Source organism: Spermophilus citellus, assembly GCF_964194105.1.
Source record: "Spermophilus citellus genome assembly, chromosome: 7".
In the NCBI taxonomy this organism is placed as follows: Eukaryota; Metazoa; Chordata; class Mammalia; order Rodentia; family Sciuridae; genus Spermophilus; species Spermophilus citellus.
This window is the reverse complement of record NC_138188.1, coordinates 54,032,144-54,042,008: the sequence shown is the minus strand read 5'-3', so window position 1 is coordinate 54,042,008 and position 9,865 is coordinate 54,032,144. Positions and strand designations below refer to the sequence as shown.

The 9,865-nt window shown below is 53.7% G+C and overlaps 1 protein-coding gene across 1 annotated transcript in view; it reads right to left on the bottom strand.

Annotated features, from left to right (window-relative positions):
• Positions 1-1,933: 1,933 nt before the first annotated feature.
• Positions 1,934-9,865, bottom strand: part of CLRN1 (clarin 1) — a gene marked incomplete at its 5' end in the record, with an annotated part of 31,276 nt that continues 23,344 nt past the window's right edge. The window contains 2 exons of the mRNA XM_081302062.1: positions 1,934-2,749; positions 3,073-3,366. Coding sequence (XP_081158188.1) covers positions 3,101-3,366 — 266 coding nt within the window. The 3' untranslated portion in view covers positions 1,934-2,749; positions 3,073-3,100. The remainder of the gene's footprint in view (positions 2,750-3,072; positions 3,367-9,865) is intronic.

Sequence of the window (9,865 nt, the reverse complement as noted above, 5' to 3'; positions counted from 1 at the left end):
TCTTTGGAATGAGGCCAAAGCCCTTGGACCAATGTCCTAGCCGAGAAGCCCAGTCCCTGGGGACCCTCATCTACTCATTGCCGGTGGCTGTCATAGCACCATAGCTACCCACTGCCCCCAGCCTCCAGCCTCCAGCCCCCAGCCCAGGGCCTGCGGCCACAACTGAACCTGCCATTAGCGCTGGCAGGGGACTGGCTGGTGCCTCTGTCGTGGGTCTTTAGACTTTCCAGATAACCAGCTCTGGGTGTGACCTCTACAGGTATGTCCAGCTGGGGGCAGGGGCAGCAAAGTCTGTAAATCAAAATATAACTCCGTTTGCTTCTGTGGCTCCAGGAGCTGGAGGGCTTCCCCTGAGGGGCCCCAGAAGCTTCTCCCTCCCTTTAGTTGCAAGAAGTGGGCCCCTTTTCTCTAAGATGACCAGCATGCTTGGTCCCTTGTCACTCAGAGGTGGCCCCTAAGCTCTGAGCCATGGCCAGCTGTCAGGTTGAAGAGGGTTGAGAAGGACATCAGCCAAACGCTGACCACGGAGACAGTGCAGGAACGTCATCCTGTGTCCCTGCCTCTGAATTCCATCTGATACACTTTCTTTTTTTTATAGAAAGGGGAGAAGGGGCAAAAGGCAGAAAATCAGGGCAAGTGGCTCCAGACGGGTCCCAAAACAGCCTTCTGTAATAGCCACTCTGCTATGAAGGACACCAGCTCCTAGAGGAGGTGTCCCTCTGCCATGTCCCCCAGATACTTGGTCAGCCTTCTGCAGATACACAGCTGGGTGAATACCCATCTAACGGCAGCCCATGCCCACCTTGGGGCTTGTGTGCTCTCCTGTCACCCGAGTTGGGAGGCCAGCCCCTTGTCCCAGGCTCTCTCCCCCAGGTTGTCAGCCCGATGCCCTGGCTTGTGTAAATGTGTGAGCCACCAGCCAGTCAGACCTCCCTGAACACCTGTGAGTGAGGCAAGGCAGCTTCCTGGAGAGCAGGTGGAACCAGGAGCCCAAGGTCCAGGACGCACCACCTGTACCTGTGCCCACTGAGTTCTGGGCCCTCCCACCCCAGGCAGCAGCAGGGTCTACCTGGAAGGACTTGGGCTGGCTCTCATGGACTCCCCTGCCACTTCTTCCTGGCGACATCATAAGTGCTGGTGTTCAGGTGACTGGTGAGAGTGGAAGGCCAGCCAAGGCACCCTGCAGGCTGCCCCCGAGCCAGCAGGGGGCCCCACTTCCTCATGAGAATGCTGGCTGCCACTTCAGGGGAAGAGGCGGTCACAGCAAAATGAATGTCAGTCCCTGGGCCTTTGGTCCCCAGTCCCTGCAGAGAGGGGCGGGTGAGGGCTGGCCAGAGCCACCTCCAAGGGTGACCGCAGGCAGGGCGAGAAGAGCGAGGTGTCGTGCACTGCTGCGAGTGACCAGACGTCTGGTTCAGTTTGCAGGGATGTTCGGGGACTGTGACAGCCCTGCCTCCACTTCCTGCTGAGACACATTGCTGATCTGTCTCTGAGGCCCTCATTAGATGCCGAGCGGCCACTCCAAAGTCTCTTTCTCTTTTTATAGAAGAGAGAACAACTGGAGACTTGTTTTCTAAAGAAGAAAGCTTGGTGTTGGAGGATGTCTCAAGCCCCTGAGAGGAGAAAGAGGCCGCGCAAAGCTGGGCCTCAGGCACCCTTCCCGCCACCCCTGTGGCTAGAGTGTCACATTCACTTCAACTGGACCTAGCAGGCCTGCGGGCCTTGCAGCTGAACTGACCCTGGGCTTCCAGGGAGACCCAGGAGGACTGAAGATCACAGTTCTACTGGAGACTCAGGGAGCGTTGTCCACCTGTGAGTGGCAGATCACCCAGGAGTGGCTCTCAGGATCCCAGTAGGTGCTTCCTCCTTGTAAACTGTTCCAGGAGGAAGAAGACGAAATAACACACAGAATAACCTCCTGTGGGGCTTTTTGAGTACAGAGCACCTGTGGCCGGGGGGCGGGGGGGGGGGGGCGGGGGGGGAGACTGGGGCGTGTTCTCTCTGTTTTTTTTTTTTTTTTCCAGAACACTTTTCTTCTCTTTTTGGCACTGGGGAGTTGAATCCAGGGGTGCTCTACCACTGAGCTATACCTCCAGCCTTTTAAAAATTTTTTACAGGGTCCCACTAAGTTGCTCGATTCGACCTTGAACTTGCGGTCCTCCTGCCTCAGCCTCTCGAGTCCCTGGGAGGACTGGTGTACATAAACGTTGCACCTGGCATGAACAGTTTCTTGAGCTCAAGAGATTGAGCAGAAGGAAGGGTCTGTTCCAAGCTCAGCTGTTGGCCTTTGGTCAGCTGCAGGTCAATTTCATAGGTATTTCAGGGGAAAGTGACTGGGTCATGTGTTGTCACAGTGAAGGACCATGGTGACACAGTGGTAGCATGGTAATCCCGGGGTAAATCTGCTTTACAGTCAGGCCTTAGTGCTGCTTAGATGCTACTGGGCCAGTCGTTTTGCATCCTATTTGTCAATAGAAGTCACTTTTCCTGATTCTTCCTTTGGTGGTCCCAGCATTTATGTCCAATGAAAGTGCTGCTGTGGGTGTGGGCAGGGCCCAGCACCTGGGGGACATTGCTCAAGTCACTATTTCTCCTTTTTTGTCTTTTTGAGATTTGTCGATTCTGGCGTGGTTCATAAGACTGTGCTTTAAGCAAACTTAAAAAAAAAAAGTGCCTTGGTACATTTTGGAGCTGTTCATTTGATGCACTTTCATTTTAGGAAGGCAGTCACAGCTCTGCTTTCTGGTATCTGGGGCAACAAAGATGTGACTGTATCAGAAATAGTATTTGTTTTTATGAAAATATATCCTTCGTGCCTGTTGATGGCTCGCTGATGGAACTGGCGTCCTGCGCTTCCGCCTGTCCTCTCCCCAGCCTTGGCCCAGCTGGGTCAAGCACCTTCCCCCTCTCCCGGGAAGCACGTGCCACCCCTTCCTCTGCCTCCCTTACCTCCCACCCACATCCGCAACGCAGTGTGTAAACACCACCATGAGGGGTCTGCTGCTTTATGTTGTCAAAGGAGGGACACAATCGACGGTCTCTAAAAGTGACCAAAGCAAGTCCACTCCTTACCTGGGAAAACCACAGAGACCGTGGCTCTTCAGTACATCAAATCCGCGGCGACGTTGGTTGTCCCTGTATCTTTGGATTTTGCAAAAGGAAACTGGAATCCCGCGAGTCGTATTAGGAGCCCGTTGAGAAAGTGAACCAAGCAGCAGGTGAAAACCACCCAGAAGGAGGTAGTGTAGCTCTCCCGCTGCGTTCTGTAGGCGTATGTCCCTTCGGCATAATTTGCAATTTTTTCAGAGAGATGGTGGATTTTCACTTCAGAGGCAAATAAGATCATGACCAGACAGCCACAGGAGCCTGCGACAGAAGGGACAGACACACGTTGGACAGAGAGCCCCTGCGTGCAGGGGACAGAGAAGAGGGTCAGTGAGCCAAGCAGGGACACCTTCCACCATCATCCTCACCCTCTTCCTTCCGCAAGCATCTGGATCATTGCAAATCTGAGATCAGCAGCCTGATCCTCCAGCCCACGGGTGGTGGTGCTGGTGACAGGCCCAGGCCTCCCCTTGGAAGGGTTACCATGACCCCTCCAGCTCCAAACTGGCCACAGCGGCCAAAGGAGCACCTGTCTGTCACTTCCCTGTCACTCATTGGTAGCTGTGGGGGAGATACGGAGGCAGGGCACATCTTCTTTTGTTTGTTGCTGGATTCCAGGTTTTAGCTGGGCTCATGGCTGTCTTGAATTAAAACCTTATGTGGCTGAGATGAGGGTGACTGAGATGTAGGGCTGGAAAGTTTTCTTGAAGTATAAGATATAAGGGACCTACTCTGTCTTCCCCACTTGCTCTTTCCTGTAGTTGAAATATGGATGCAACGTATGGTTGGAGCACCAGCAGACATTTTGGATCAGGTGGCCTCAGAATGGAAAAACAAGAAAGGAAGAATATGGACCCCAGACATCTAAAGCTACCAGATCACCCCTGAACTTAACCTCTAGGCTTCCATGTGGGAGGAAAATAAACATTAATGTCATTTAATTCATTGTTATTATCTCCCTGTCACTCATTGGTAGCCTAATCCAACCTCACTGCAAGTGTGGTCTGGGTGAGATCTCTGTAGGGTGGGGTGTCCCACACTGTGTAGAGCCTGGAAACCTGGAAGGGTAGTCTCCCCTGAGTGGGAAGGACAGGAGACCCCTGATGGCTGGTCTTCTACAGGGGCAGAAGCAGGTGGAAGTAGGGTGGAGGGCCAGGCCCCCACAGGGCTTCCACGGGTACCGCTGTACCTGGGTTGCTGGGAAGAAAGTGCAGACTATAGGACACTATAGGATGAGTTTCTGACTCAGGTCAAGCCAATCTGGGGGTCAAACCTAATTCCTTCACTTACTGTGTAAAGTGGGCAATTTGAACCCTGAGTGTCAGTTTCCTGGTCCATTCCAGGTGGTTAGCACAGTGAGCGTGACTGGCGTGTGGCCCTGGAGTGGGAGTGCTCACCATGACCCCTCACTCACCCCGCCCACTCGAGGGGCGCTTGAGTCCACCAGGGTGGACTCCCACCGTGAACCACAATGCCTCGGGCCCCAGGTACCCTGCCCTTCAGCTCACCTTCCTTGAGGAAGGCAGATACTTTGCCTTTTTCAACCACAGCTGCCACCATCCTGGGAGCAGGACGTGTAGCTACAGCTCCCAACCATTAATTCACTTATTCATTTCTTCCATCACAGGCCAAGGTCGGGATGGTGGTGGAGACTTAGAACATTCAAGAAGAGACTCATGTTTCTGTGCTCTCAGAGGATGATTGTTAAAAGCAGCTGTGGTGTCCCCGGAGCTCAGCTACAAGAAGGTCTGGAGGAGAAAGCCTGGGCCGTACCCTTAGCCTAATCAGAGAGTCAATCCCGGTACGAAGGCAGGTGGGTGTGGCCGGAGAAAGCAGCTCACGGGGCACCTGGCTGCAGGGCCCATATTTGTATCCAGCAACAGAGATCCCTCTCTGCTGCCTGGTCACTATGGGAACCGCTTCCCTCTGCCACACTCTCCTACCATGATGTTCAGCCTCCCCTGGAGCCCGGGGAATGGAGCCAGCCACTTGTGGACCAAGATCTCTGAAACCAGAAGCCCTAAATAAACTTTTCCTCCTCTACAATTCTGGTTGGGCCTTTCAGTCGCAGCAGTGAAAAAGTTGACCAAAAAACAGTGACCAAGCCAGGAACGCAAAACACCTGGAAAACTAGCCACAACGGTATGGTGCAGGGGTTGGTGCCATTACCAAGAGGCGGGCAGCACCAGCACCAGCACCAGGATGCTGCCTGAGAGGTGACCAGAAGGAGCCACAGGAGTTGGCCTTGCAGAGAGAGATGGCCCCATGGAGGACAGGGCAGGGCAGGGCAGGACAGGGCAGGACAGGCATGGGAGCGCTCATGCCAGGGTTGGCCCCATGTCTTTCCTAAAGGTCAGGGTTGTATGAGGATGGACAGAAAAGCTGACCTTACTTTCTTTTTCCTTAGGGTTCCATCTGGGACCGGTGCATCAACTTGGTCACCGCCCTGCCACACCCCAGCAGTCAAATGAAGCGATGTCCTTAAAACCTCCCTTTTCCTTAGTAAGATTTGTCAGCCTAACTATTTTTGCATTCCAGGCTTCAAACCAAAGCTCTCCCTTGCAGAACCACACTCTTCCTTTATTGTCAGATCCCAACAGAAAGGCCACCGCGCTGTGCTCTCTTTATCTTTTATTTGAAAATTGTGGTGAAAAGCCATTGCTTTTACCCTAAGAGCTCCCTTTGTCTGCAGAGATGGGGATTTCAGAGGCAGCCAGCACTGTTTCCCTAGTGTCTGAAAGGGAAATTCAGGCTCAGTTTCCTTTTCACGTTGTTAAATATTTTAAAGGGTCTACTTTGTTAAGGAGGCAGCATTGTGAGCCTGCATTTCAAAGTCCTCAGGTGGAAGTCACTGGTCACGTCTGGGACTCAGAGCCTTTGGCTGTGACCCGCCTGTGAGGTGAGGAGGCCCAAGATGGAGCACTGGTCCAGGAGATCCCAGATGGGCTGGGACTCCGCTCTGGACCCGGGTCGACCCTGAGGTCACTCTTGTCGCCTCAGAGGCAGAGGAGGGCAAGCAGGGCAAGCCTCTGATGCCCTGTCCCTGACTGCCCAGAGACCCGAGGGAAAGCGAGCTCGGTGCGGATTTAGGATATTTCCCCTCCTCTCTGTCCACTCCATAAAAGGGCCATAGGATCAAGGAAAACTGTGACTTGCAGATGAAAAGATGCACATGGAGACTCTGAGTGCCCACTGCAGGGGACATGGGCTGTGGGTGACGGCGAGAACAGGGCTTCGCACATTTCCAGCCTTCAGACTCTGCAAGAGGGCTCCTACGTGGGTCCCACACTCAGGGGGCCTGCTCTGCTCCTCCTCTACAGAGGGCTCCCCTGCCCCCACAGGGTGAGGACTCCTCCAGGTCGGTAGGACATAGCCCTCTGGAGAGCTTGAGCTGCACAGACCACGCTCCTGGGACCCTGGGCTTGGTTCCCCCAGAGCCCTGAGCCTATTCCAGGGCTGGCATGGAGCCTCCCCTGGGTCAAGCCCTCCCTCCAGAGAGCAGTGACTGGTGCTGTACTTGGCTGAGGACTCAGGTGGCCAAGGAGTCGCTGTTGGAAGGGAATGAGTGCCTGGGGCTTGGCTGAGCCGTGGAATGTCCGCACATGGGCTCCAGGCCCTTCACCTGGACAGGCCAGGCAGGGGTGAGCGTGGACAGTGCCGAGGCCGGCTCAGCTCAGCGTTCCCAGACTTGAGAATTCCTTGCATCTAGCCTTCCGTCTCCTTCTGGAGGGGTGTTTCTCAAGGTAGAAGGAGAGAGAACCCTTTACAGTGGGTTAGCTTGAAACCTTTAAAAGCTTAGACACAAAGGACATGTGTCTTCTTTTGCACTGTTCCCTGCAGTCTCTCGAATGTCAGGACTGGCCTGTGATTCTCTCCCTTCCCTCGTTATCTGTGTTGGTCAGGGGCCCGACTCAGCTTCCCAAACCAGCACTTTGGGAAGGCTGCTGGGCAGACCAGGCACAAGACCATGGTCACTGCCCAGAGTCGCACCCAACGACCTTCAGCATTTCCCCATCCTCTGGTTTCCCCACCATCTGGCCAGTGCTGTAGCTGGTCCTCCCGGCCCCCTCCAATGGCACTGATTACTGAGTTGTTTCCTGACTAATGGGACTGCTGAGTCACAGGGCTGTCACACTGTGAGTGCCCAGGCAATTACCAAACACTGGTGGTCTGCTAGGCACTGCACCCAGAAGGCCCCTGGCAGCTGCCTGGGTCCATGGTACCGGGCGCCTGCCCTTGCAGCCCTTGCACACAGGTACTAGGTCCCAACAGTGAGACAGCTGCTCCTTGATCCCTGAGTGTGATTGGGCTTTCCTGGGTGGGGACAGTCTGCCAGGCTCACTGGTGTCCTGGGCTGCTGTGGCCCAGGCCCACTGGGGGCCTCTGATATTCTATCCTATCATCACTAAACTCATATTTGGAAAATCATTAGCATTCCAATTCCTCTTAAAGTCATGACCAATATTTCCAGAGTGAGAAGACGTCACCTTTCAACTCTGACAGATGACAGACTAAGAGGCATTCCATTTCCAAGACAATGTGGTAAGCTGATCATCAGCTTCTTTCAGGACCCCCAAGAGATGACAGAAAGGGTACAGGAAAGGGCCAGCTCTGCAGGTATAAGTGCTGATTTTCTGGAAAATTACACAATCTCTCTAGAAAGCCTGTAATCAAAGGTGAGCAGGGTGAAGTGGCCTTCCCAGGGGAGGTGGGTCCAGCTCTGCCCGCCTTCAGAGAGCACTGGTCTATCCAGAAAGGGCAGGTAGTGGCGGGAAGTTAAGCCAGTCAGTACCGACCAGGAGGCGAGTGCGTCTGCCACGTGTTTCCACAGCACAGAGTGGGGAGAGAAGGAACCTTGCTGAGGGGTGCTCTTCCTCCTCGTCCCCTGCTCTAGACTGTCCAAGAGCCCACACTGACCTAAAATTTCCGAAAGCCTTGTTAAGGAGAAGGGCAACTAACAAAGAAGAAATGGTTTCAAATCTCCATCTAATTTGAATGGATTTTTAGAAAAGAAGAATGCCCATTGTTCCCAGGAGCAGGGCAGTGTCAAAGGTTTCTTTGGAGGATTCAGTGAAGACTTGGGGTGGACTCCTAGTGACACAGAGGGGAAGGCAGGCTATCGCAACCATGACAGGCAGAGACCAGGCATCTCCTTGCACAAGGTCATGGCTGGGCCCTGGGCAAAGCCAGGCAAACTCGGCACTGCCATTGCAGCTCAGCCTGAGTGACCGGAACCACAGTGCTCTCTTGACACTGCAGCTTCACGGCGGCCACAGGTGTGGAAGGGGACTCCTTGCCCTGGCTCATGGCTGACATTACCCCTCCATTCCTTCTGAGCTTCTTTTCAAAGGTCTGTGCTGTGACAGGTAGGACACTCTTGTTGCTGGCTTTTCCGTGCCTGGACATCCCTGAACATCCCTCTCAGACTCCTGAGCTCCTTCCTAAGGACTGAAGTGGAAGTAAGATGTGGGCTTTTCTCACTACCAATTGCAGGACAATGTCCCTTGGGTGAGTTGGGCATACCACAGAGGTATGGTGGATTCTGAAACTGACACATGACAGGAACATCCGACTGTTTGGGGATTGTTTTCCATTTTCCTGTCTTTGTGCTACATATATGACTGTGTCATACCTGTACTGACCAAAATCAGGCCGTACCAAGGGCACCCCCTCTAAAGACAGGCAGCAATTTTATGTGTTTGCCTTGCTTGATAGAACTCATAACAGGAGGCCAGAATTTGTCCAGATTTTCATGGTTTTCACTGTCCCCCAAAGGCCTGAGCCATCTCACTCCATCCTTAGAGAATACTCATTGAACTACCATGTTCTGCCACCAACCCGTGGAAGACTCCCCCCTGCAGGTCCAGCTGAGACTCTGCCACTAACCAATTGGGAAGCTTTGAGAAGGTGCAGACAGAAGACACACACTCAGCCCCCACCCCATGCTGCCTTCCCCAGCCACCCACCCCGTCCACTCTCAAAGGTGACCACCTTTGACCAAACCCACTGGTGATCAGTACTTCTGAACCACATCCCTCTGGCTCTGCCCAGGCCTTTCTGCTAGAGGTTCACCTTCCCTATGTGGCAGCACCCGTTCCCATCACTCCACATGACAACTACCTCCCGACAATGCCTGGTTTTTGTCTTTCATCTGGACCTCTTCTCCGGGCTCTGGACTCAGAGCTGACCGTCTCCTCAACACCTGCCCTTGGCCGTCTCACGGCATCTCAGGCTCTGCATGTCCCAGGGAGAACATCTGATTTCTAGCGAAGCTCATGTCTCTTCACCGTGCTTATGCTGAGTCTGTTCCTCCCTTGTCCCATCCATCCTGATCAGTGCCACCACTATCTACTGAGCCAGCTACCTGAAAACTCTTTTAGGTCCACTTTCAGGGTGTTTTTAGAATCCCTTCATCTTTCTCCATTTCTGACGCAATAGCATCGTCTTCTACCAGACATTGTTTGAAGAGACAAGTCACCTATCACATATCTTCGTCATGCCTCAGGATGTCAGGGCCCCTGTCCAGCAGGGAAGTGGACATCTGAAGGCATGGTCCTAGCGTGACTTTGGCACAAAGAAAGGGGGAGCTTAGGGAACATGGGTGGGGGAAGAGTGGGAGGAGAAAGAGAGAAGGCAGCAGCTTTCTTCTGCTGGCTGAGCAAGGCCACCCGGGAATGCTACAGTCTAGAAGTGAGGTGTCCCCAAAGCTCCCATGTGGGCATGCAGGAAGCTTAGAGTGGAATGACTGGCTCTGAAGCCT